At 40.5% G+C, this 27,518-nt stretch overlaps 1 protein-coding gene across 1 annotated transcript in view; it reads left to right on the plus strand.

The window, feature by feature from the left end:
* ca10a (carbonic anhydrase Xa) overlaps positions 1–12,308 on the plus strand; it is a 244,659-nt gene extending 232,351 nt beyond the window's left edge. Inside the window, exons 6-9 of the mRNA XM_062413725.1 lie at positions 475–547; positions 4,378–4,532; positions 5,120–5,294; positions 11,271–12,308. Of these exons, the coding sequence (XP_062269709.1) occupies positions 475–547; positions 4,378–4,532; positions 5,120–5,294; positions 11,271–11,293 (426 nt within the window). The 3' untranslated portion in view covers positions 11,294–12,308. The remainder of the gene's footprint in view (positions 1–474; positions 548–4,377; positions 4,533–5,119; positions 5,295–11,270) is intronic.
* Positions 12,309–27,518: the final 15,210 nt, after the last annotated feature.

Genomic DNA, 27,518 nt, shown 5'->3' on the forward strand with positions numbered 1-27,518 from the left:
GTAACCCCGGCAGGGGAGAGGCTACATGTAGTTTAAGGGAGAATGGATCCTGGCACGTTCATCTGTGATAGTCTGAAACTTGTTTTGATCCTCTATGAAGTTGTTGTAGAGCAAAAGCACAATGTATTTGTTTTCTAAAAAGATAGAATATGATTTGTCATGGCAACAGTGTGTGGCTGTGAGCTGTTTCTAATGGTGTCTTGAAAACAGTGGGAGCCTTTGTTTTCCAGAAGGCAAAGCAGCAGTAGAGCAGTAGAAGAGAGTGTGGGAGCTCCTGACTGTGCAAAATACATCAGTGGGTTTAGATGTTTCATGAGCGTTAAATGTGATGGGTAAAAAAAAAATGGCATTATCCTTCAGATGCTGGACCAAGTAAATTAAGTTGAGTTTATTTTTCAGTTGTCGGTTTAATACACAATCTTGGGTTAGGGTTAGTGTAACATTAACCCTTTTCTTCCTGTCCCTTTCATCCAGATTGCTGAGGCACCGAACTCGTTCCTGAATCGAATGCTGAACAGAGACACCATCACAAGAATAACATATAAAAGTAAGTGACTATGAAGAAATCGAAATGTCGAACTGCTGTACCACTTTTTGTTGTTTACTGTTCAGTTAACCTGCAACTTGGTATTGGGCTGTTAGCTTAGCCTGTGTTAATGCTCCTCAAATGGATGTACATTTACTGTTCTCTCTTTTTATTGTTTGTATGCTAGATGTTGTGTGCAGAGCTTTCCATTAACAGTCTACGGTGCAGAGTGAAGTTAGAAAACTTTGAGTTCATCCCACCTGGTTTATCTGAAATTAATTCATAGTCAATGTTTTTATTGAAATGAAACTGAATTTTCTTTGTAACTGTTCGTCTGTTTTCATAGCCAGCTAATTCAGAGGTCTTTTAAGCCATTAACACAATCTTCAGACCCAAGTTCACAACTTTTCAAAACAAAAGCTCTGTAATTCAGCTTCATACATAGCATCGCAGACACAAAATGAACAATGTGCTTTTACTTTGTATACAAATTATATGAATGCTGCTGCCTTGAAGGAGATTGGTACCTGCGCCACCATTGAATGTCTGATAAAACGAAATAAAAAATGTCAGATGATAATCAAGATAATGTAGCAGCGATTTGGACTTGTGTTTTGACCCAGCTTCCGACCACTGCTGTAGTTCATCCGAGGATGTCGAAGAAGACATGTTCAACTCGGGCCGCAGAATGAAGGCACACTGCCCAAGGCCCCCCCCCCCCCCTACTGGCTGCTGCAGAGCACCCTGTTTATACACAGTTTTGTAATATCGGGTCCATTCTGAGATATCGTGGGCTATGATTGGAAAAGTGCTGTATGAGGGAGGACTTTACCAAACATTCAATTGTTCAATAATCAAACAGGTTTTACTTTAACAGACGCTCTGCTTTTTGTCTCTCTCTCTCCAAGCATCATTTTTTAATTTCAAAGTGATAGTTCAAGGGATGCTGCGGAACGGGGATGATGAGAGGCCTGCATGAGAACTCTTGATATAGCTGGAGGAGGATGTTGGTGAGGAAGCATGTTAGGCAGCAGTCGACAGCCGCTCTCCCGAGGTTTCCCTCTGCCAGCCTGCCATGGTGCAGAAGCAGCAACGGCACAGAGATGGCCCGGGGCTATCTTGAAAAAAGAGACCAATAATTGTATTAATGGGGGGAGCAGTGAGTGGATGCATAAACACACTGACCCCTTGTGGCAGGGAGGAGTCTCAGAGGCACTGAGCGGCGCAAGAAGCTGCCGGCGAGGGCTGGTGGGGTTGCTCCTCCGGGTCCAGCTGGAGGAGCTGAAGAGGAGCACGGATTCTGACAGCTGTCAAAATTCCCTTAGATACACCATGTCACACCCACTGACACACACACAGACACAGAGTCGCACACTGCCCCCTCAAGCTTATGAGTCCTTAAGCACATCCCCTCTCAGCCAGTAATGCTGCCTGACTAACTCTTTTTTAAAAGCACATATGTGAACACATCCACACCATCCAAAGAGAATTATTTATCTCAACCACACCATCAAAGATCAGTGATAGATCTGTTCTTCAGCTTTTGTAGGTGGAGGCGTAATATCATATAGAGCAGAACAGAGAACAGGGATTTGCTCTTCCAGGTTTTTCATAAATTAATATTATTTTGATGAGTACTGTTTACAAGATGCAGTATGTAATAGTGATGCAGATCACAATATAATTTGCATTAAAACTGCAATGGTCCACCACATTGACCCCATCAAAAATACGCAGCCCATTTGTCAGCAGAGGCCCAAGAGATGACAAGTTATTGGGAGCCTGCTAGTGAAGTGTGAAGAGGAGGAGAGAGAGTTGCACTCTGTCTAATTAGAGTCCTGACAGTGGAGACAGTTTAGAGAAAAGAGCTTTTGTGCTGCATCACCAACAGCCCATCATTCACAGAACAGTAAATGATATGTGAAATAATAAGTGGGAGGAAACCTTTTGAAAGATGAGCTCAGTGTGTGATGAGGGGGGTGTGGAGGGGTAAGATAACTCTGCAAGCTAAGAGGGGGATGTAGTCTATTAAGTTCCCGCCCAAAAAAATACTCAGTGTTTAGTGACCAGCATGATTATTGAAATGACTCCTCATCTGCTCCTTTTATTTTTCAAATACACTATATCCTCTATACACTCTGCTCAAAATGTTATGGAGATTTTGATGGAATTATACTGTAACAATAAAACGTAGACATACCACAAGCTACAAGATCACGAAACAATGCTATATGCTCTTGTAAACACCACAAGTCTGTATAATAAAAACCGCGGTTGAAAAAAAAAAGTTTTATTTGCTATGTCAAGATGAAATAGTACACTTCCCACAATCCTCAGGTTTAATAGCCACGTCTCTGATTGGTGGAGCTCGCTGTTAATTTGGAGATGTTTACCAAAACCATGGAAATCATGAAAGCTACGATCAGATCGTTCAGGGTTACTACACTAGCTTGTTAAACTATACTCCATATGAAATACTATACACATACATACGAGATACAAACAAAAATATTGCGACACTATATTAAGAAAAATCACAATGGTTTATGTGAAGTGTAGTTCCTTCACCTTTATCTGTCTTTATTTTTTCCCAATATGTTTTTTTTCTCCAAATCAAATGTTCTTATGGTCGTTATTAATCTCATATCTTGTCGTCCTGGTGCCAGGATTAAAAAAGGTTTTATGAAATGTCAATGGAAAAAAATGTATGTGAAACTTGCTGAACACACAACCATTCTAAAAGTGGGCAATCAAAGTTATGCTGCAAAAAAATTGTCAACATGATCTACTTAATTTAATTATACATGTATCTGTGTGTGAGCCAGCCTTGTGACTGGTAATCTACTGATGCTGCTTCCCTTTAATGTTGTCAACAGCATCGGCAGATTACCAGTCACAAGGCTGGTACACACGCGCACGCAGATACCACAGATAAGCAGAATGTTCGAATGTCTTCACTAGTTAGTTCCCTTGTTACTTTGTCTATCTGCTTGTCTGCAGAGTCAGTTAATGATTCTCTCTGGGTTTGTCACGACAAACTGTAAAATAAAGAGTCATTTGATACACAGATAATATGAAGATACTGATCATAGTAGCTTTAATAGAAGTCATATCCTACCTGACATTGTTATATTTCATGTCACCACTTTACGTATTGCTAGGAAGATTTCCCTTAACAAAGGTTCTTGAGCATGTGGGGGAATATAAATACCCAGGTTATATCTCCGTGCATGTGTGTGTCACTACACTGTGGTTCTCAACCTGGTCAACAATGATCTAATGACTAATTTAACTAACATCTGTCTGTCTGTCTATGTGGAATGCATATCTCTGCAAATGTTAATCGTATCTGCTTCATACATGGCATGCGTCTTTTGAATGGCCAAGGGAAGTGGATTGTCAAGTTTGGTGCGATTTTGATCATGGGATAATTTCAATAGTAATAAAAATGTATCATCAGGCAAACTGTGGCATCAGTCTGTGGACTGAGTTGAAAATGTCTTCTTCAACGACCTTGGACAAACTACAGCAGTGGTCAGCAATTATGCGATAATATCTGTCCTGCCAGATCATTTTCATAATTGAATTATTTTCATTTCACTGACTGACTGTTGTTTTGGGTACTCTTCTCAATCATTGCAGCAACAAGCCAGCTTTTATTTTGAAAAGTTGTGAACCTGTGTCTGAAGATTTTGGCCATGTTTCACAGAAATGAATCACAAATTGTTAGTTTTTCCTGATTCTTCTCTAATGTTTTGTGAAATACTTATTTTACCTTTGCAGGCCTTTTAAAAAACTACAGTGCTGTATCATCCTCTTGTTGATACATAATAATTCCCTTCTCCCTGCAGATGATGCGAATCTACTGACTAACCTGAACATAGAGGAGATTTACCCAGACACAAGTAGTTTCATCACATATGAGGGATCGATGACCATCCCTCCTTGCTTTGAGACGGTCACATGGCTCGTGATGAACAAGCCTGTGTATCTGACACGTATGCAGGTGAGCCTTCGCCACCTATCCACCCCTGAAATAACTCCCAAAATACACACATGTTTCTCTGCTGTAGAGACATGTCTACAGAGGACCATTAGTGTCACAGATTTGGTTATAAACAATTTCTTCAATTAGTAAGTTATCGTAAAATAAATATATACATTCATACATTAGCATAGCAATATATGAATCTTTAAATAAAAACGAAATCCCATGATGTTTTAATGGTTAATAAAGAGCAGAATTATGAATAATTTATAAATAAAGTATAAATGTGGCAAATAATTGTCCAAATTACAAATCACATTTTACACAATACATTTTTATTGCCAATTAAAATATCAAATAATTAATTAGATGTAATTTACTCTTTTTGGAATTTATTGTTGACTTTTAGATCAATAAAAACATTTATAAACAAATTCATTAATGGCTTATCTTATTGCACAATAAATCATGAATTAAAGAAAATGTCATGTCAGCTCAATAATCATGCTTTTGCTCGGAAAGGCCAGACTCACATTTCCATGGTGCCTATGCATACTCATTTTCATTTCATTTTCTCTTTTCCTTGTCTCCCTATTTTATTTAAGATGCACTCTTTGCGCCTGCTGAGCCAGAACCAGCCGTCTCAGATCTTCCTCAGCATGAGCGACAACGTTCGCCCGGTCCAGCCGCTGAACAACCGCTGCATCCGCACCAATATCAACTTCAGCATGCAGGGCAAGGACTGCCCCAACAACCGGGTCCAGAAGCTCCAATACCGAGGTAGAGGTGACAAACTAATTCACACTGATGCTTGTTTATCTCTGTGTCCATCGTGCAGCTACATGATAGGACTGCATTTATGCACTGTTTACGCCTTGACGACCACTCAAAGTACTTTACACCATTGGCCACTTTCACTCATCCAGTGCATCGGGTTTAGTTTCTTGCCCAAGCACACTTCAACATGTAGGGACCCTGGGATCAAACCACCAGCCTTCCCTTCAGTGGACGGCCCACGCTTCCTCTTGAACCACAGCTACATTTTATTAGTCAACACATTATATTCATCACCCTAATAGGTGTTCAACAAATATGATTTACTCTGAAGTAAAATTCGATGTTTTTTAGATTTAGGATATTTCTACACAAGTGGCCATTGTCTATTGTTTATGATAATTATGCACTCAACAAAGGATTTGTGGAGAGCTGAAATTATGCCAACATCACTACAACATAATCCTGCAGAGCAAGGAATAGGAGTGAGATGAGCTGTAAACAAGACAACAGCTCAGCCAGAGCATCTAAACCTACAGTGGCTGAGTCCCCACACAAGCATTTTAACAGAAAACACCAATGCCAAAGCCACACAATGGATGTTGACCATGAAACTGGGGACGAATGTGAGTCGTCATTTGTGAGAACTTTGACAAGCCAGACGCGATACAACTGTGAAACATTTTAAGTGGCAACTGGCTTGTCTGGGTTTTTCTCATACCACAGTCCTCTTGATCGCAGAAAGGGAAAGCGTTGACAGCAAAGAGTAACTGCTTGTTTCATTGTTGTCGCTAACCTCAAGCTTAACCTAGAACTTAATATTGCAGCATGGTAATTAAAGGTTAATGGAATGTGGGGCGGCCCTGGCTGAGGAGTAGAGTGGTCGTCCTCCAACCAGAAGGTCAATGGTTTAACCTCAGTCTAATTTGTAATTTTGTATTATATACGATAGGGAAAACGAGATACTAATGGATAAATAATATGATCCATAATAAGGTACTGTCTTTGTGATAATGCTTAGAATATCTCCCAATTACTTGAGCGTAAGATTATTTGGACACAAAAAAAAATTTCACTCAAACACAGCTGCTGAGTCAAATGATCCCTAACATGGTTATTGTTCCGACCGACTTTCCTGCCCCTCCACTGTCATCTGTCTTTTACCCTCTCACTGGCCATTTTTCTCATTCACACACTAATGACACAGCGAACAGCTTCCAATCCACATAATGACAGGAACTACCTGGTGAAAATTGAAAAAAATTCATTCATAGAGAGCCCCAGACTCAAGCCAATAAACCTCACACTCTACAATATTGGATCTCTCCCTAGCTAAACATTTTATATTAATTAATTATTAATTATTTTCCTGAGCATGGTCTTAGCTTTTTTTTTTTGAACTGAAACCTGAAGGACTTCATCTTTCTCAGACACTAAGTCTTCTCCTTATTTCACTTTTTCATCTTCCAGGGGACACACATAAAAGAGGAGGTGGTAGGTTCACCTTTCACCTAATGTTCTGTTAGGAATGTTCCAACACACAGTAGAATACTCAGAAAAGCACAACTCACTTTGACCCTCTACCACCTCCCAAAAAGGGTTCAACTGTTTTAAGATTTTATGTCCAGTGTTCCGCTCAGTCATGGTAAAATCATTTTTCTATGATTAAAATGATCATGTTAATGACCACACTGATTCAAAGTGCTTATACGAGGTATCAATATTGATTGCAAATCTGGTAAATATCTTTCATTGATACATAGCTGGCTGAACCAATTAACTTGTTGACAACATTAATGATCAATCGATATTTGCATTGCCTGACCCCAGAGTGCTTTCTTCCACAACTGACATTGTTTTAAATCGATCACCCGTTCCCAGTCTTCATAAAAAATTTGGTGATGGATTTTTAAAACACTGTCAGTTTTGGAAGAAAGCACTCCCTCAAGAAACGATAACAAACTACTGCCATAATTGAGGCATCTTCCTTGCAGGTTGTTAAACGTCAGAGCTCAAAACTCTAATTTCTAATCTGCCTATTAAATATTGTCGATTCTGAAAGCATGGCTGCCTTACCAAAGGGATAGTTCACTGAAAAATGTGAATTCCCACATTATGGGTTCACATTATCTACTCACCACTATGCCGAAGAAGGGGTTGGTGAAGTGTTTGAGTTCACAAAACCCTTCTGGAGGTAGACAGCGTTAAGTGGGGAGGGCAACTTCACATCCGAGACTCATTGTGATTAATGGCATTCCTCAAGGAAGCATTGCTAGTCCATTGTGGTTTTCATTGTACATGCTCCCACTTGGAGACACGATTAACCATCAGCACGTCAACTACCATTTGAATGCTGATGACACAAATGCACACGTCTGTTTCCCCACATGGCCCTGCGCTGCTTGCTCTCATTCCTTGTCTCACTGACTTTAATGGCTGGATGAGTAAAAACGTTTTAAAAATTAAATGAGAACTTAGAACACACATCACAAAATTGGGATTCCAACTGAGTGAGTTTAAATGTTTACAAAAAAAGTAACATCTAGTTGAACTGGAGTCAGAATCTTACCTGTAAAGAAATGATATCAAAGTTCTGCACTGCCTGATACATTGAACAAGCTACCTGTACCTTTCAGAATTGATTTAAAGTTGTTTTACTTGTTTATGAAGCTTTAAATGCCCCTGCCTTTGAGATGCTCTATAATATTATGTTCCAGACCAATCACAATCGTCTTCCACTGCTTTTCTTTCTACATTTTCCTGATGTGCAATAACTTTTTCTTCAGCCTAGGTCTGGTTATATGTAGCCCCAAAAATGAAGAATTGATTACATATTGATTACAACTCTTGGTAATTCAGTTTGTTTGATTAATCAAACAAAATTTAAAAAGTATCAAACTTTATACTTCACTTTCTGTCTGTAATCAGTAGGTAAAAAGGGGAGTTCATGATAAAACTGCTCCATCCGTATTGTGCTTCAGTCTCTTAACAGTGAATGTGTGCTAAGACAATGAAAAGGAGCCAAAGGACATTTAAACATTTACTCATATTGTGGACTGCACCAAAAGCACTCCCTCAGCCTACAACATCCAAACACAACCGGGTTCACCTTCAGTCCAAACATGAACCCATGTCAATGATCATCCCATCCCTGTCAAGACTGAAGGGGTTGTGATCTGAGGAGACATACACTGCTCTAAAAGATCACTTTCGATGTTCTAACTGGAACATAATGCCCGTGCCTATTGGTGAGACCATAGATGGACTGAAAGACAGGCTGTTCGACTTCAGTGTGGACATCTGTGCTCCAGCCAAATCGGTTTTCCTAAGAGGTTGACCAGGGAAATCAAAGTACTCCTAAAAGAGAAGAATAGAGCACTCAGGTCAGGGAGTAGGGATCCAGAAATAGCCGTCAGTGAATATCAGACAAGGAAAGGAAGCCTGGAAGTGGAAGCTTGAGCAGAGAGGCTAGGGCAGACCAGGAAGGTCTGGAGAGGAAGAAGGACCATCATTGGTTACAGGGACTGCAGTCAGAAAGTAACAATGACAGAGCCAATGAGCTTAAGTGTTTCTTCAATGAATTTGACATGTAGCCTGACATTGACCACTTCGATCAATATCCACCAATCAACAGTGACACCACTGTTGTCCATCCCAACTCACACAGAAGCTGGGCTTCTGTGTGAGTTGCAACTGTCCTATATCCAGCCTTGCTTGCTCTGAACAAAACACCATTTCCCCTGAGAGCAGTAGCTGGTTCTGTTGGCATGCTGCAGCTAGACGCTTCCTTTTGGTGCTAGGTGCAGCACTTGATGTTTATCAAATGATGTGCAGCAGCACTGAGGCGGCAGTTAGTTCTCAGCTGAAGAGCTCCACAGGCGGTCCTTCTTTCCTTTGGCCATTTCTCCTCTTTCAGCACATTTCCATCAGAATTCTGCTGCTAAACTACTATAAATTGTTAACCCACATAACGCTTATTTTTGTACAACTTGATCGATCAGAGTAAATTTACTGTTAATGTACTTTTCCATTTTTTGACTTTTACTTGCACATTTCTTTTTGCACATCTGCATTGTCAATTTTTTTCTCCTGTCTATTTTACACTAGTTTTTACTTGTTTACTTCCTCTTTTCCAACTGAGCGTTGAGCAGTTGCAACAAAGAAATTTCCCTGCAGGCATAATTAAATTTTTCCTCAGTCTGATTTTAATGAAGTATTTATGCTCAGATACATTTTTAAACTACCTGACAACCTCTCAGTTTCGGGCTTCATGAGGTTACCTTTTTCAGCAATGCTGCCCATATCCCATCAGTCACTTTGATGAGAATAATATTTTATATTAATGATTGGAATTGTGGTAGGAACTGAAAAAAACATAAGCCCAGAGTTGCAGTATAGCAGAATTATCTTTTAAAATGCACGGCGATTCTCTTCAAAGGTGTTAATTTGCCAGACCCAGATAGGTCGTAGTTTCTGCAGGTATTTACGTCCTGTGAACTTATGTCAAGATATATATTTTGGTCATTATTTGTTCTCGCTAAACTCAGCTTCAGGGGCGAACATTCCTCCCAAATGTCCTCATGTAATTTGTTTTAGAAACGACATCTACATGAATTCCAGGGGATTATTGCTTGATCTGGGCTGACTAATATAATTAATAAACCTCATATCAAATTGGATTGCTGAGCTGAGAGTCAGCCGATGTTTGTTGAAGTGAAGGGAAAAAAAGGAAACAGGCAGTACAAAGTGAGACGGCAGGACAGTCAGAACACCTGTTTGGCTCTGACTGGCAGAACTGGCTAAAATCGGGCTTGTCACAGCTCACTGCAACCTGGGAGGTGTTGCCGCAGTCTGCCATCTCCTCTGCTCTGTTTCAGCCAATATATCTGGTCCACAGATGTTCCCTTTCACCCCTGAAGCGAAAATACGCTTAAGGCGAGAAGTAGCCCAAGTCTCCGCTAGTCACTTTGTTATTTCCCTCTTTTTCTTTTTTTGCTCAGGATTTTCTGTACTGTGGCGGACACGCATCATAATTGTCTTTCCGTCTGCATCTCTCTCTCTCTCTCTCTCTCTCTCTCTCTCTCTCTCTCTCTCTCTCTCTCTCTCTCTCTCTCTCTCTCTCTCTCTCTCTCTCTCTCTCTCTCTCTCTCTCTCTCTCTCTCTCTCTCTCTCTCATATTCTTTCTCTGTGCATCTTATTCAGTGCAGCAGTTGTGGGGAGATTTCGAGCCTGCCCATCCACCTCAGACCCGCCTCAGCAAACAAACTTTGAAGAGCAAGCCAAGAAATAAATAAATAAATAAAACAAAGACATAAAAAGCCAAATTAAAATTTGCAGAACTGCTTGCTTCATTGTTTGGAGATTTGAAGGCCTTTTAAAATGAAGTTAAAAAGGGAAAATAAATCTCTGATTATTTGTGTAAGGTCAACCTTTAGAGAACAAGCACCGAGACACAGTTGTCCACCTCCCAGGGGAGGTGATAGTCAGGCTAACTGAATGTGCAATGGTGGAGGTCGGGAGCTAATAATGTTGTGTATGTATTTGTTTGTTTACTGTTTTATGTGTCCCACCTGATGAAAGGAAACATGATTATGATAGCACTCTCTTAATAAATCCCTTCTTTCACAGCAGAGAGGCTCCTTTTTATCAAATTACAATGTTTACTTGGGTTCTTGGCGTCTCCTTGGGCCTGCTATAATTTTCTGTCAAGGCTGCCATTCAAATCCTAATGAAAACAATTCAGACCTCACTCCCATCCCCCCCACTCCCCTCCCCAAACATCACCCACATACCACCACTTACCTAGGCTCATTCATTCCTTTTTCAACTGTGTGTAATCGCTAAACATGAAATATCGTGTGTGTGTGTGCGTGTGCGTGAATGTGTGTGTGTGTGTGTTGGGGGGGGGGGAGCAACTGAACTGTGGTGAGAGCCGCATATATAAATCACAATTCTCACTCCTGTCCTTCTCCTCTCTTCCAGTGAACGAGTGGTTGCTAAAGTAGCCTCCCTTGGATGAGCATGGAAGCGAGTGTCAGAGATGGAGAGCAGGAGCGGGACGAGGCGAGGGGAAGGAGGGGAGAACGGAGGAGGTGAACCCTGGTTTGAGGCTGCATCTCATCTAAGATTATTTCATGGCATTGTATAAAGACAAACAACACCAGACATTATCCGAAATTAAGGGACTTTGCATTGCGAGCAAAGAGACTCCTCTTTTCATACATACAGAACTGTTTGAACCCTCGATCTAACACATGCTAACAAGTCCTGTCCCCCACTGTACGACTATATCTATACGGACATTTTGATACCAATACTTTTTTGGGAGAAAAAAAAAAAAAAAGACACTTGGAAAGAAACAAAACAAAAAAAAAGTTGAAGCATTTATTTGATAGCCTCCCAACCACTAGGACAATGTTGGGACTTTAAAGCCTTTGTACATAAAGATGTTGCTATCAACGGGAAAATCCAAGGACTAAGTCACTGCCCCCACCCTGCCGGTCAAGACTTAAAAGTGAAGTCACCTCGATTCACACGGACGTTTCATTACAGTCACGAACAAGGCATGCAGTCTGCGAAAACCAACAGAGAGGGAACACCGCCTTACCTTGTCATTTTTCCAAAAATAGAGTCATGTCATGGGAGACGAGTAAATATTTACAGGCTTTCTTACGGCCTCAGAGCAACCAGTGTCTTGGCCTCGTTTGTACATATTATAATTATCAATACTGCAGAAAAATCAATATGTAAAGAAACGTAATGAATTAACATTGAAAAAATATATATTAAGAGGAGTTGAGAAATTTAAAAAGCTTGGCACACTTTGAATTCTGGAGCAGTTCTCAGTCTGAGCTGATGCCTTTTTTCTGTTTTATTGTTTACAATGGTCATACACTGTGTTTGAGTAATGTTATCAGCCCAATAAATGTGTCTGAAAAGTTCACTTTGGAAAATGCTTCACTATATGAGGATCTGACTTATTGTATCTGTACCTGTTTTGTACCGTTCCATATTAAATGTGTTGATATGTCAATATAACCCATATAGGCGTGCTCAATAACGCCAGCACCACAGAGGAATCACCCGAGATCTCATGGCGGCGTTTCCTTGACAGAGCGTCCGAAACAGCCTGGCTCACTTAGCATTTTTTCCGTGATACAGACAAAGCACGCAGGGGAAGCTCTGTCAGGGTTACCGTGACTTGTCATGGTCTTTCAAATCACATCAGCAGCCATCAGGGGACAAAGAGGACAGGCCCATGCCCCTCCTGTGCTGATGGAGGAACACAATGCCTAACACAATGTTCTCTTCACATGGAGCTGAAGAACAACTTTGTTGGGATTCTCTGCCTGGTTCACTATAAGTGGTTAATGTGGGGAAGGTTGAAGATATGGGGGGGGGGGGGGACACAACTCAAAGCCAGAAAAAGATCTGTAGGAAATCAGCTCACATGAGCAACTATACAAGACAGTAGTTATATAATAATAATAATTAGAAGGACGTGTGTGCCCCTAATGACATCATGTCTAAATTTACAAAAACTGTATCTTTATATGGATCTGCTCCAGCTCATGAATATCACTCTGTTAAATTTGCAGATCTTTCTCACCAAGATCCATGATTCTTTCTAGGGTACATAAATGAAAAAATCTCTTAATTATAAATAGAGTGAAAGTTAAAATTCCTGTATCCACCCCCTGATCCAAATCCGCACCAAAATGTAACTGTAACTTCCTTGGCTCATACCTCACAACTAACTACGTAGATTACAACAAACCTCTTTGATAGCAGCATTATTATTAGTAGTTGTAGTAGTAGTAGAAGTAGTAGAAGATTCTGAAAGTAAGCAAACCCCATTTCTAAAGACTAACTAAAACCAGCCTAGGTTGAAAACCTAACCTATGTGTGATGTAGTTCCCTTCACATCTAGATCACGGTGGTAAACCGTGTGGCTCGTTGGTTCATTCTTTTTCTTATCTTTATCTTTCATTTTTATTCACACTTAACATTTTACTTATTTCTTCTCTTCATGACTCCTAACCCACAAATAGGAGAAACATATAATACAATCCCCTGCACAGGTAGATGAGTTTTACATTTTAAATAAAAACTTCTGGGAAGTGGAAACAGACTTCCACACGGTCACAGAGAGTAAGAGTTGGCTCAGTTATGAAATCCTGCTGCGCCATGTCTCTGCTGCCAGGATGCTAACAGCACTGTCAGTTACACACCTGAGCTGAGAGCGTCAGTGGCTGACTGACAGTCTAAACAGGTATGTTCTGTAGTGCGGGTGTTTTAAGACAATGGTCGCTTTGTCAGGTTTACAGTCTGACATGCTACTGCTGAAGGAAAGGTGCAGTGAGTCTGCACAGAAAACGTGCTTCCGCTCAGATTAGTATGTCAACATGGGCTCTTCTCAAACTGTTGGATGGACTCTTAGGGGGCCGTCTTACAAATGAAGCTAGTGGCAGGTGTTTCCAGATAGACCCTTCGATTGAGGGTGTTGCACAAAAAATAGACTGTCTCACCTCTGTACAGGTGGCCAAGGGCTACATAACGTAGGTGTGATTGTCCGAATGTCTGCTTCAGAAAGTCATTATAAAAGGAAGGTTCAGACAGAGGTGAAGTCCACACTTCCTTCACTCATGTAAAACCCTAACCCTAACCCTAAGTAAATGTAAAAGTACTTATTCAACCTCTTTACTCAAATAAAACTAAAAAAGTACGAGCATTGAAATGTACTACAGAGTATAAATATAAAAAGATGAGACTTATGTAAAATTATTATATTTTGAAGAATAGTTTACTGAAACCAGTCTTACTTTAAATCAAATAAAATACAATAAACTACAAACATGGGTTTAAAGCAAGAAAAGATTGAACTGTTGTTTCTCTTTGTCACAGACATACGAGCCCACCTCTTCTCTGCGGTTGAGTCTCACTCTCGTCTGTTTTCTGCATTATGTACTGTATGTTGTGCATAATATGGTCTGATAGATATTCAACAAGGAATCATCTTTTCTGCGTTATCGTCTGATACCCTTGCAGCGCTTGATTATGCAGTATTTATGATGATCAAACAAAAAATACAGATGATTCCAAAATAATTCTCAAATCCATAAAACAAAAGTAACCAGCCTATTTTGGAGTAGAAGGTACAAATATCTGTGTTAAAATGTAGCAAGTAAAAGTTAAATGACATCAGATACCTGAAAAAACAAATAAAGTATTTGTAATTTCTTACTTCCCACCTCTGGGTTCAGAAACTTCATGAGCAGCCTAGTGAGGCTCATGCCACTCAATGACCACATTAATACTCTTGTGACTGAATGGCAGCAAATCCCTGCAGGGAATTTCTATTCCAATGTCTGCATAACATAAATAACTTCTTGTCTTCACAATCATGAGGATCCTAAAATGGCCGTGATGTTTTATGGCTGGTGACAGGGTACACCAATCGAACACCAAAACTATTGCAAGCTGTAAAAATGTAATATTGGAGAGTAGCTAAGTGACATCTTGTCAAGGTTATTTTATTATATTTTGCAGGCATGGCTCCAGACCTCACCTCTGCAGTTTCCTGAGCAGCTATATTTGTTTTCTTTCGAATAGCCTGCAAGCCTGAAATGAGAGCCTCTTTAGCGGGCTGTTTACGCCTCCTAAATCTACTTACAAACCTTCATTGGTCTTTTTTAGAGGCTTATAGTGTTTCAAGGTGGTGAACAGCAAATGCCTTTTTCAGAGGTAGAACATTTTTAATTAAAAAAATGTTATACAATGTCAAATTTAAGGCGACTCTCCACAGGAGGATATCTTAATTATGAGCAATCCAAAAAAACATTATACGGGTTTAAACCTAACACACAAATCCTGCCTGGCCTTGTGTAAATTGAAGCACTCGGCCCTGCGTTGTCTGTTTGTGTCAACAACCCCCCCCCCCCCCAGACCTCTTTCATTATCTCCCAATCAATTCAGGATGCCTCTTCTTGTAGCCCTGATGTGGAGAGAAATACTGCCTCGAGCATGTGGGAGTACGAGTGCACATGGACATTTTCTGTTTACTATCTGATCTGTGGCCTTTCTTTTTTTTCTCTCCACAGATCTGTAATGAAAAGCTATCTGTGGGGAGGGAGGGAGGGAGGGAGAGAGGGAGGGAAGCTGAGGAGAGAGATCTCAGAGGCCACAAACGCCCAAGGTTATGGAGGCCATTATTCTACCTGATGTAGGAGATTCAGGATTGAGCCAAAGCTGGAGGACGTATCATAAATACGCCAAATGATTCCCCCCCCCCCCACACACACACACACACACACACACCACAACCTACTTCTACACCCACACACATCCTAACAAATAATCACCGCTACCGTTGTGACTGCACGTAGATCTCGCCGGACTCGACCGCTATCTGGCCCCGCCAAAGGGAATGAATGTTACAAGGTGTATATAAATTGCCGCACTCAGATGTTCAGGGGGGGACATTTAATGATATTACATTAATAAGATCGTAATAAGGCGATGGCATGCAGGGGAGCCGGAGTGGAGCGGAACAGCTGCCGAGCCAAATCGAAAGACGTGCCCGTCTCCGCATGTGCGTTGGCTCTCGAGACACGCCTGTCCAGATGTGTGCAGCAGCGGGGTTTTCAATCAGTCCTGCTGCAGCACACTCCAGCTTCTCTCTCTGATTCAGCTCAGGGGAACTTAATGGGGAGTCAACGAACCTGGAAATAAAAGGGCTTAGTTTCAATTACACCAAATATTTTTCTTTTCAACCGTCGCTTATATAATAATATAATTTATTTGTATAGAGCTAGTCACGGAACTCAAACACACATTATAAAAGAAGGACAGGCTAAGGATAAAAACATGGGAAGTCCCAGAGGTTGGCGTCAGAGGAGCGGAGGGTTGCGTGAGGGACAATCTGGTTTTGGGGGGCTTTGTGGGTGAGGAGGAAGATTTTGAATTGGATGGCGCTGATGGACCGGGAGCCAGTGGAGGTTCTGTTGGAGCAGGGGTGATGTGGTCACAGGACCTGGTATGGGTGAGCAGACGAGCAGCAGAGTTTTGGGTGTACTGAAGTTTATTGAAGACTTTGGAAGACGTACCATAGAGAACGCTATTGCAAAAGTCGATTCTGGATGTGAAGAAGGTGTGGATCAGGGTGGACCTGGAGATGACCTGTGGTCAAGAATGACTCCACGGCTGACATGCTGGGAAGGAGACAAAGTGCAGCTGTCACTGGTGAGGCCGAAGTTGATGGTGGATTTTATCAGAGATTCAGGACCAATAATGACTATGTTAGATTGTTCACAGTCGAGTTTATGGAAATTATTATCTAAGAACACTGACAAAGTATTGCTGGTTACAACAACTTCATCCAAACTCTTGATGTTCCATCCAGATCTTGGCCGTTACAACCACAGGTTAACAATTGTGGCCAGAGGTATTGTGATGCAGCCAACGATTCACAAGCCCACTACTAAACCTGAAGGATCTCAAAGGATTTATTCATTTTTATCTTTTAACTGGAAGTAGCCACTGCGCTGGGACACAGTCAGCTGGTTAAATGTCCTGCTTGCATATCAAAGTCATATTTTAGCTGACTCCACATTTCAGTTTGACTTTCTAAGAGAACACGCCAGCTTGACAAATAAAGAGAAATCCAATCCATCCAACCTCTCCCTTTCTCTCAACTGATGTGAGCTTTGTTATTTTCAGATGACTCAACATAATCTGAATAACTGTCATCCATAATGCATCAAACCATTGTTACAGTATGTATATTACTGGGTTTAATGGCTCACTTGCATGACCTGATGTGTATTTCTCACCCACTGGACCTGAAAGGATGGTATCCATCATTTTAGGTAGCTCTTATCTCACCGATATATGTTCAAGTGTGAATGTTTCTGGTAAGTTTGGTTTAACTAGTTATTTGATGCTATAATAAAGGGGTGAAATTCTATCATTGTAACCTTGATATCATGGCTCCTCTCCACAATGACTACTGAGCACACTCTATCTACAAATGACATCCAAAGTGCAAGATGGCAGCGTCCATATCCAGGACATTTTAGCTACAACAGAAGGAAGTGGAGACACATCATCCATCTTTATACACGCTCTGTGGTCGACACTAAGGACTCAGAATATTCATTCACGGAAGCAGAAGATTTTATCAATGAGGCGCCTGTTAAAAATTGCATAAACCTGGTTTTCTTGCGGCCCAGCTGGACTAATTTATACGAGAAGATCTCAGATTTGATACACCACACACGGTACATACAGATGCCCTGACAACCGCCGCAGGCTAAAAAAAACCCGCAGCAAGCGCCTCTGCAAAAGTAAAAATCAAATATTTATCAGTAACAGTATTTCGAAAGATGTCGGTGAACAAAAAAATCAAGGCTTCAAAAACCTAATGGTTCCTCAATGTATATATCCACAACCAGATGTCATACACAACTAAACAACATCAGTAAATATTTATCAAGTCGCAAATATGTTGCTAATCAGAATCTTGTCACATATATTTGCATATATTGGAAATCGCCATGGTGTGGTTGGTGCACTGTACATAAAAACAAAACAACAATATATACAGTAAGACAATATATACAGTAAGAACATACATGCAAGATGTTCACGGACAACGTGTTTGCTAATTTCTCAGACAATATCCACTTGTATTAAGGTTTTATTAAAATGCATAGGCAGTAGGCTTGCAGTGACTTCAGACATAACATATTTATTTCCATTCACCCAAAGCCACCATCTCTTCCTGCTGGTTTTGTTGCCGAACCCCAACCACAAACAGGACTGTGGTCTATTTTAGGTGAATGGAACACTGGTGATCCACCTCTGCCTCGTTAATAATTGTAGTGCTTCATTGGAAGTGGCTACATTTCCTTGAAACCCTATTTGCAGTTTGATTGTAGCCGATATATACATTTCATTTCTTGGAGATTGTGCTCAAGTTAATATAATATGTACAACTTATTATAACATTCATTAGGTCATGTTTGTGTAAATGCTCTAGGACTAGGTAAAGCCAAAGTAAAAACCTCAGACCTCAAACCTGGACAGTACGTGCTCCTTTTTTTGGAGACGAGAATTAGCACTTCTACTAAAGACAGCTGCTAACACTTAACACTAAAAAGTTATTTGTATGCAGTATGTCATCAGTAATTTATTTTAACAAGTTAAGCTTAATCTAATTGATCTGATCTGCTTGGTTGCATCTTGTCTCATGTTTCACTTTTTTTTGTGTACCTGCTATTCCCCTCTCTTTTCCATCACCCACTTTGTTTGTGTTTAAATGTTTTAGGCTTCATCATCTGAGCATGCATTTGTACACCAGTTAGTGTGTGACGCGTCCCACTGGTGGACCTTGGAGGTATGGCAGGTGGGTCTCAGGGCTATAAAAACTCCTCCAAGAATATTCCCTCCACACACACACACACACACACACACACTTGTTTTTTATTTGAGTAAGGACACTCACTGAACTAAATGTTTTACCTAGCCCCTTACCCTAACATTAACCATCCCAACTAAATGCCTGACCCTTACCCTAACCTCAACTTACATCTAACCCTCATCCTAAAATCAAGTCTTAACCCTCAAACAGCTCATTGAAAGTGGGTCAGCATGTGAGGACCAGCCGACATGTCCTCACTTTCTCACTATCTGTGCAAGCACACACACATAAACAGCAATCCCCCACAAATAGCTTATTTCACATGTTTATATGAATTAATGCATATGAAGGTTCAATACCATTATATGTTTGACTATTATTTGTCACTTGTCAGACAATTAAAATAAAGGCGAAGAGCATCAACCTAAGGTAACGATCCAGACATTTCTCATACATAAGATTGATGGATAACGCCTGGGCCACAGTCACATGCAGAACATGATGGCTGCATCAACGCCCTGTTGCATCTTGAGGGCATCTGTGTTTCACACAGGGAGTGTAACTGCAGTGGGAGCTGGTATGTGAGGTTTCTGGTATGACTAGTGTTTGTCCTTATATAAGTGTAGGTCTATGCACTCAAAAAGTAGGACTCCCTATGAAGCTGTGTATCTTCAGTCCTACAATAACAATAAAAACCTTGGTAAAAGAAATGAATGGAAAAGGAACCGCTAGAGTCGTTTACTTTGACACAAGTACAGGATTGGAAGCTGGACATTGACACTGTGTTGAAAGACCATTTTCTTAGAAGAAGATACATCTTAAGAAGGCGTCAACACTCACAAATTACAGATTCAATTTACAATTTACCAGTGAACTGTGCTGCTATTTAGAAAGAATTAAGAAGATGATAATATTAAAGGTCTGATTGCATAAACTTCCCCGCTCAAATATTCCACACAGAACGATGAGCAAAAATGAGCTGGATAATCTACTTATTCCATAATCACATCCTCTTCGGGGGCCTCCAACCCTCCCACAATCATCCAGCGTAACTCAGCCTGGACTAACAGAACACAGCCTCCGAGGATGCTAATTAATTCCACCATTCATTTATTCTCAGCTGGGTGCTATTCAGGATTCTCTTTGTCCTGCAAGACAACATTATATTTATACACGGGGTTCTTAATTTGTGCATTATGAGTTGTGTTCCCATTGCAGCTGCCTGGCGGTGGTTAATGACTTTCTATCTGGGGGGTCCCAAATTTGAGGCTCACAAAAGCAATCGTCCCAAAATAAGATAATACTTTACGATGAGTGTTTAGCAGAGGATTTAACCTCTTACTGTCCCTGTAGCTTCTCGGTGCAACTGGACAAGATATCAGTTGGATAAGCAGTGATAGAAATAGCTGTGAACACTGATAAATACTCTTTTTCCAAATGCTAACATCCTGCCCTTCTTCTTAGGGTTGACAGAAAACTGTGTAGGGAGACAACATGTTTCCGAATGTTTACTCTGTAGTAGTTCATTCTTACAAGAGACAATTTTCATGTTGTGCCAACCTTGAATGATGTCTGAAAGAGCAATTTACAATAAGGCGGAGCACCAGATCAGTTTTTGGGGTATTTATAAAAAGTATACATAATTATTCATGTTTTTTTTAATTATAAAGCAGACGGGGTGTGTCCTGATGGCACATCCACAACTTTTGAATCCCCTCAAAGGTAAATGTAGTAGTCGCAACATTTTAGCACATTAAGTGTTTTTAAACAGGTATAAAAAGAAATGTAAGGATAACAGTGTATGTGGAGTTCTGTGCTGTCTCTGTCTGTGTGTTCTTTACATTTCTGTTTTGTTCAACAAATGATTCATTGTGGTTTTGAGCTTTAAAGATGGTAGTAGGAGTATTTCAGGCTTGATGACTTTCCTCTGCTTCCAGGCTTTATGCTAAACTATCTGAACACCTCAGCTATGTGCTTTACACACAAACCTGAGAGTTGCAATCTTCTCGCCTCCTTCTTTGATGTGCAATAAAATAATCAATTAAGTTGATTCGGAACTGATATCTACGGTGTTGATCAAATAAATTCACATCTTTGCCACTGTAAACACCTGGTCACCTGTCCTAAACTACTTTTGGCCACTTAGAGAAGCAAAGATACGGAAAATCCAACACAGCCTTGCATGATGCCTTCCAACTAGCGAATGTAAGTCCATGATTTTACTTTCGTTTTGAGTCTTCACAATCTCCTTCAGTTCCCAAATGCTCTCAAAATCTCCACATGATGTTTGATGTCGGGACACATAGGGTTTATCAGGGCTTTCCTGCTGAGGATAGCAACTTGCTGAGTCCTACCATTGATTATGAGATTAGAAGTGAGTGAACCTAAAAGCGGGGTTGTAAATCCAAAACAATTGGCTGTAATGTGCTAAAAAGCTCTGTAGACCCGCAGGGGAACTGCAGAGGTGTGGCACAGCAACATTTTACACATCACATATAATATGGGCCATTGATAGTATAGTTATATTTATTAGTGAGGCTTTAAAATGTATATAATGTCACATCTTCCTATAAACATGTTATAGATAAAGCAGACAAGGAGCTATCATAAAGCCGCCTTAACCACTTTCTCAATTTGTTATAGCCACAAAGTTCACTTTGTCCCCGAGAACAACTGACGAAGATGCAAAATGGGTAGATAACTTATTAAAGTCCACTGGAAAATGTGACCTTATTAAGCACTTAATAATGTCTTACGTGTATTTTATTACAACGCCCGGCTTACAGCAACTCTAATGATAAGACAATGTATTATGTATGTTATATTGCGTCACTCAGGCATAGATACGGGCTTTAGGGAAAGAGTTACAGAGCATATCAGATCCCGATTAGATCATTTCTTTTCCTCTGTGACCACAGATGGTACTGGATCCTTGAAGTGTCACACGCATCGATGGCGAGCCGAATATCTGCACCAGCACCACATATGGCAATAATGAAAACACTGGAACGTGTCACTGGGCGTGTCAAAGTAAATACAGCGCAAACTGACGGCACATTGGTAGTTTGTGCTTCAAAGCGACATGTAGAACACATGTAATGGGTGATTGATTGACATAGTGTAGCTGAGTACACGCTGATAACCTGCAAAGACTCTCTCCTGTCTCTTAAACACACACACACACACACACACACACACACAGATAACAGCCTTTAGATTTCTGAAACAAGCCTGTGCTGTTGCTTCGTGCCATAAATTTCCTCCAATGTGTGCAGCTGTTTTAAAAGCTCAGTGAGTGTCGCCGGCCCGCGAGTAACCAGAGGTATAAAAGGCTGCAGTGGGGCAGTGAAACATGAAGGACTGCTGCCTACATTATGACCCTTCTCTCTCTCTGCTGCCCGCTTTATCCTGCTTTTATTAACCAACAGATGGGCTGCCCTCTCTTTGCTCCAGCTACACAGAAAATGCACGTCTCCTGTGTGTTGTTTAAATTTAACACAGTTGCTGAAGAGAAGATGGGTTCATTGAATGCTGAAGAAGGTGTTCCCGTTACACACACGCCTGTCTTGGAAAGTGAGCTGCTGTGAAATAATCTCCATGTTTGTGTGTCGAATTAGAGACGTATGTGGATGAACAGAAATAAAGTGGTTTAACAGATAAAAGATTTAACATGTATTTATATTTCATAAAAGAAATACACCCGAAAGTCATTGTGCTCTATCGTTGCAGATCCAGGATTGCGGCTTTAGCCAAATCGGGGATTGTGATTAGAAGTAGATTGCTTAGATATGTAATATACCCAATCATTCATCTCTGTCAGACAACTTCTTTTGTATAAATACTTAAAACATTGATACACCTCTCCATTTATGATAGACACTGTCTTCCATCATCAATGTTCTTAATATTGTTATTTTGTTGATGCTCTGGTACACATGGCATCTGTTGCAGCTGTGTCCGTCCTGGGAGAGGGATCCCTCTCATGAGGTCCTCTCTGAGCTTTCCTCTTCTACCCCCGTTAATTGTTTTTTTGGTAGTTTCGCTTCACTCTTGTTGAAGGTTAATGATATCCCAACATGTAAAGGCTTAGGAGACAAATTGGAATTTGTAAATTATTTGATTTATTGATTGATTAGTTGTTCGGTTGATCGACTGATTGAAAAAAGGCCTCAGAGTGTTACAGATTTGAACCAGTAACCTGGGATTTACTGAGACAACCACAGTACAGTACAGCTCCACAGTTTGAGGTCATCAAGTGGCCAGCAGGTCTTTAAGAGAATTAATAATTAAGACCACACTGACCATACTTTAACAACATTACCAGCAGCATGATAATAGTGTCTTGATTTTTGTTAAATCTTATTACCTGTTTCTCTGTTTTTCTTTTTTTATTCTTCAAATCCAATTAAAAGAAGGAAGGAGCTCTGTGGCACCACACCACATTAATTATTCATTGTGGGTTTTTTCAGCGGATTCCTGGGAGCTCCTGTGAATATTAAAGACATGGAGGCAGCCGACAGGCCAGATGTGTAACATCGCTCTCATCTGACAGACCTCTCTGGGATTCAACCACTTCCTCCTCCTCTCCTCATTCCCAGAGCTTTCATTCACCACCTCTGCCAGGCAGCTGTAAACTCACAGAGTTTACCTGGGTCCTGATCAGTGATATAAAAGGCCAAGGCTGAGAGGCAGCTGGTTATTGAAATGAATACGTTATCTTTATTAACCACAGCTAAGAAAATGGAGAAGCGTATTTAAGCTAAATTATTCCCTACGTTTTTGAGGAGTGGTTCTTGTAGAGCTGGTACAAATTGCTTTTTATACAAAAGTCTAAGTAACTGTTAACTGCCATACTTGCCAGCATGCACTGTTTTCCATCAAATATCTTCTTTAAAAGTGCATCGGTCTGCTGTGAATTCCAAATGGACACATAGTGCCACTTGTTTATTATTTAATGTGGCAGTGCAGAGCAGTACATGACTTGTGCATCTGCTACAAGCTGGAATAACCCATGTCTACTTCATGTGTCCGCTTGTCTGCTGACCAGCCATCTCTGGATGAGCCGATCAATAATGCAGCGTGACAGGAGCTTGTGAGGTTGGGGTTAGTGAAGGTTTACATCTGTAGCCTTGTCCTGAACTAAACAGGTCTGCTGTGTCTTCAATATGCAAACAATTTGTGTGGCACAGTGAACTTTTAGAGGTTTCTTCATTATTGTGGCATTTTTTAATTTTTAATAAAGCATGTATATCCATCCAAGTAATGCAACATTCCACTTTATGAATTCTCAATTGAAGCAGTGATTTAACACCCAAAGAAATCTTGGTTTGCTGAGACCCCTGTGACATCAAACTTGAATGTGGTCACAGAAGTGATGCCAGTTCTCGTCAGAAGTGAAACAGGCTTTTAATTAATGTCACTGACTTTGTGCTCTCTCTCTCTCTCTCTCTCTCTCTCTCTCTCTCTCTCTCTCTCTCTCTCTCTCTCTCTCTCTCTCTCTCTCTCTCTCTCTCTCTCTCGCTCTCTCTCTGATTCCAAATCAGGATCCAGGACACTACATACCAACAACTGAAAAGCAATTAAAGGGACATTGTATACCCTGTGCACGCTGTACATGCCCCAATCAGGCAATGGCAACTTTTTTTATACTAATAATGCCATTGTATAATTACGTGATTATACCATATGATGACAAAGGGTTATTTTAATCTAAATAAGATGCTATTTGGGCTTCATAGTGACGTAATTCCTTTTTTTTATCTTTATACAATCTACCTGTTGTCTATGGTTCTATTGGAACAAGAGATCTGGTAAAATATATTTAGTTTTACTCTGTATGATGGGGAATCATTTTCTGATCAATACCAGACTTAGGTTCCTTTTTGTTGATCTTGACCTTTGATTTTGAGATAACATGTACTATGGCCATTGTTTCTATACAAACACACACACACACACACACAGAGGTAGAGAGAGTGAGAGAGTCCGCCTCAAATTGTAGAGTACTCCATACAGTAGACTGAGAGAAGGTGATTAGCACTGACAGAGAGACAGTGAGAAAACTGACATTTTGATATCAAATAACACAATGATAGACATCATATCACATCCGAGCATATCATGGCCTGCAGACAATGTACTCACCGTGTAAAGTTATTTCTCCATTGCATCGCCCTCGGCATGCATTTTTATAAGACTCCTACACAAAAACACCAGTTTAGTTTCTATTTATGGTTCAATGTTCGTGAGTCAGTGATGCAAAGCATTGAATAGAGTCACCGGATCAGCTCTGAGCATGTAAGACGTGTAGCAGCTGTAAATGGGGCGGATTTGTATCAGAATCAAAGATGAAACATCAATGTCACCTTGTTTTCCTTCTCTTTAAACGGAGCTCTTGATGCCATGTCACTGATCTTTTGATGAGGGCCTGTCACTGTGAGCCGAACACCTCTGCAGTAACATCCTTAATACAGGTGCATAATTACAGTATCTTAACACTACCAACTTGCTTTACTGATAGGTCAAGAGGGCATACAATAGATCAATCTGACAGTAATATCCCTCTGCTGGATCAGCAACAAACTACTTCAGACAGTCTGATGCACTTTTAGACTGAATATTTTGTGTCTGAGTTGTGATACAGAAACAGACATTTGAAGCTTCTCTGTGTTCCTTATGCGAGGCATTTAGGGAACTTAGGTAAACTGCACAAGCCTCTGCATTCTCATCAGCCACACGCTGCGCCAACAATAACCACAACTAAATTGTCAACCTGTGGGAAACACTGGGAAACATATAATGACTGTGTTGAATTAAGAATTCAATCAGCAATGTCCACACAGTTAGACAACAGCTATCTCCGATTGTGAGCAGTCTATGAGAAATATCTCTTAATAATTAAGTCACCTTGTATCTCGATAGCCATCAATAAATAGAGACGTCTGAAAAGAACTGTACTAAACAGGAACAATCATTTCATTCTAACCGAATGGGCATAGCTTTGAAGAGAGGGCCAATGGGAGGAAGTACAGGAAGTGTTGTTTGCTTTTTGTGTTGTGTGGCCTGCTCTTTCTTTTCCAGGAGTACCAAACCTAGCTTGAGGTTCTGTCACAGCTTCATCTATGGTTTTAAAACCACAGCTACAAATCCCATTCAACAATAATTGTGTTGAAACGTCAGAATGACAGGGCACCATATCCAATCTCACTGATCTGGCAGGTTCCGGAACAGGATCCAGAACAAATTTAGCCGTGTGCTTAACCATGAGGGAATATCAGTGTTGTGTCTCTTCAGGAATGCATCTGTGATATGGCAAAATTAAGGAATGTCTCCTACCAGTTTTTTTACTGATGATTTTCCTTTATTAATATATGTCAGCCTCTCTTCTAGGATAACTTTTTTTGACTTCTTTGTCCTACTCGTGGGATCCAATTAGGATGACTCTATAATATTATAAAGAGCGTTCACACCATGCTGACAATTTAGTTATCATGCCTGACCTACACAGCCAATGAAAATGGAACAATTTTCCTCTGTGGACGGTAGAGTTCCACCATCTCCTGACGTAAAAACCTCAGTCTTGCCAGGCCATTTGTTTTTCGGAGGGACTGAAATTATTTTTCACTTTGCTGATCCTTCCCCAGCGTCAGAACATGACTATAAACTACGACGTCAAAAATAACAATCTCTAAAGACAAATCTGCTCCAGATTCCTTTCAACCGGCTAGCGTTCTTCTCACTGTGAAAGTTTGCTGACGGATATGAAAACATAGGCTTTTCCGCCCTGACTGCCGTAAATAATTCTGTCCGACCTCGACATTGAGAATAGTTAATAGAAAAAGGCAATTTTCTCCCTGGTTGTCTCCTTTGCAGTTGTAGGTCATAAAGAGGTAGCAAAATTCAAATGAGAACGTTTCATAACCAGTTTAACACTCACTGTACACTGAAGGTGAAAATGCCACATGGTGAGTCCTGAAAGTTTCTGAAACACCTGCTTGTCTCTCTATACTTTAAAAGTAATGACAGTTTTCTTTTTTTTCAAATGTTTTCCCAGCATTAATGTTTGTACACCTGCTACCTTGGCAACGATACCAACACTGTACTTTCTTTTCATCTCTATTCATTTGCAAGATTTGCACTTTTAGCTTTGGTTACTTAGTAACTAGGAATGCATTATACAACAGAGGAACTCAACAGGGATGAAAATGTAGTTGCCTTGAGTGGAACTTTCTCTGCAAACGTGAAGTCATGTTTGCATAACAAACCTATCAAGGGTTACCTCTCCAAGGCGTCAGTGGTTTGGACTTTGTCTTTGATTTTCTCTGCCTCCGTCCTCTTTATCCATACCAAACAGCTATCGTGGTATTTTTTGAAGGTGAAACCAGAGCTTGCTTATTAAATTAATATGACTACGCTCCATACGCATTACCACCCTGTTTCACTGCTATGCTTCTGTCTGAGGAGTATGATCAAATCTGCTCAAGTCAAAGTTTTTCCACAGCGAGACATATATTTAAGTGAATTTTAAGAAGGTCCCGGCGTTAAGCCAACAGCACAACTCCGATTTGAACTTTTGCTGCATGTGATTCACACAAACTTACATTGTTCAGTTGTGCAGAGGAAGAAGCCAAAAGATAGGGACACAAATAACTGAAAAACAAGGGAGGAGTGCAGAAGTCTTTGCAGGTAGGAAGGACCAGCTAATGGAAGATAAGGGATTCAAACACAATGCAGTGTTAGATAGCCAGTGATAAATCATCCAGCTAGCTACTCAGATGAATTGGCCTCATCCAGGGTTGCATATACTGTAA

Source organism: Platichthys flesus, chromosome 20 (assembly GCF_949316205.1).
Source record: "Platichthys flesus chromosome 20, fPlaFle2.1, whole genome shotgun sequence".
NCBI classification, from domain to species: Eukaryota; Metazoa; Chordata; class Actinopteri; order Pleuronectiformes; family Pleuronectidae; genus Platichthys; species Platichthys flesus.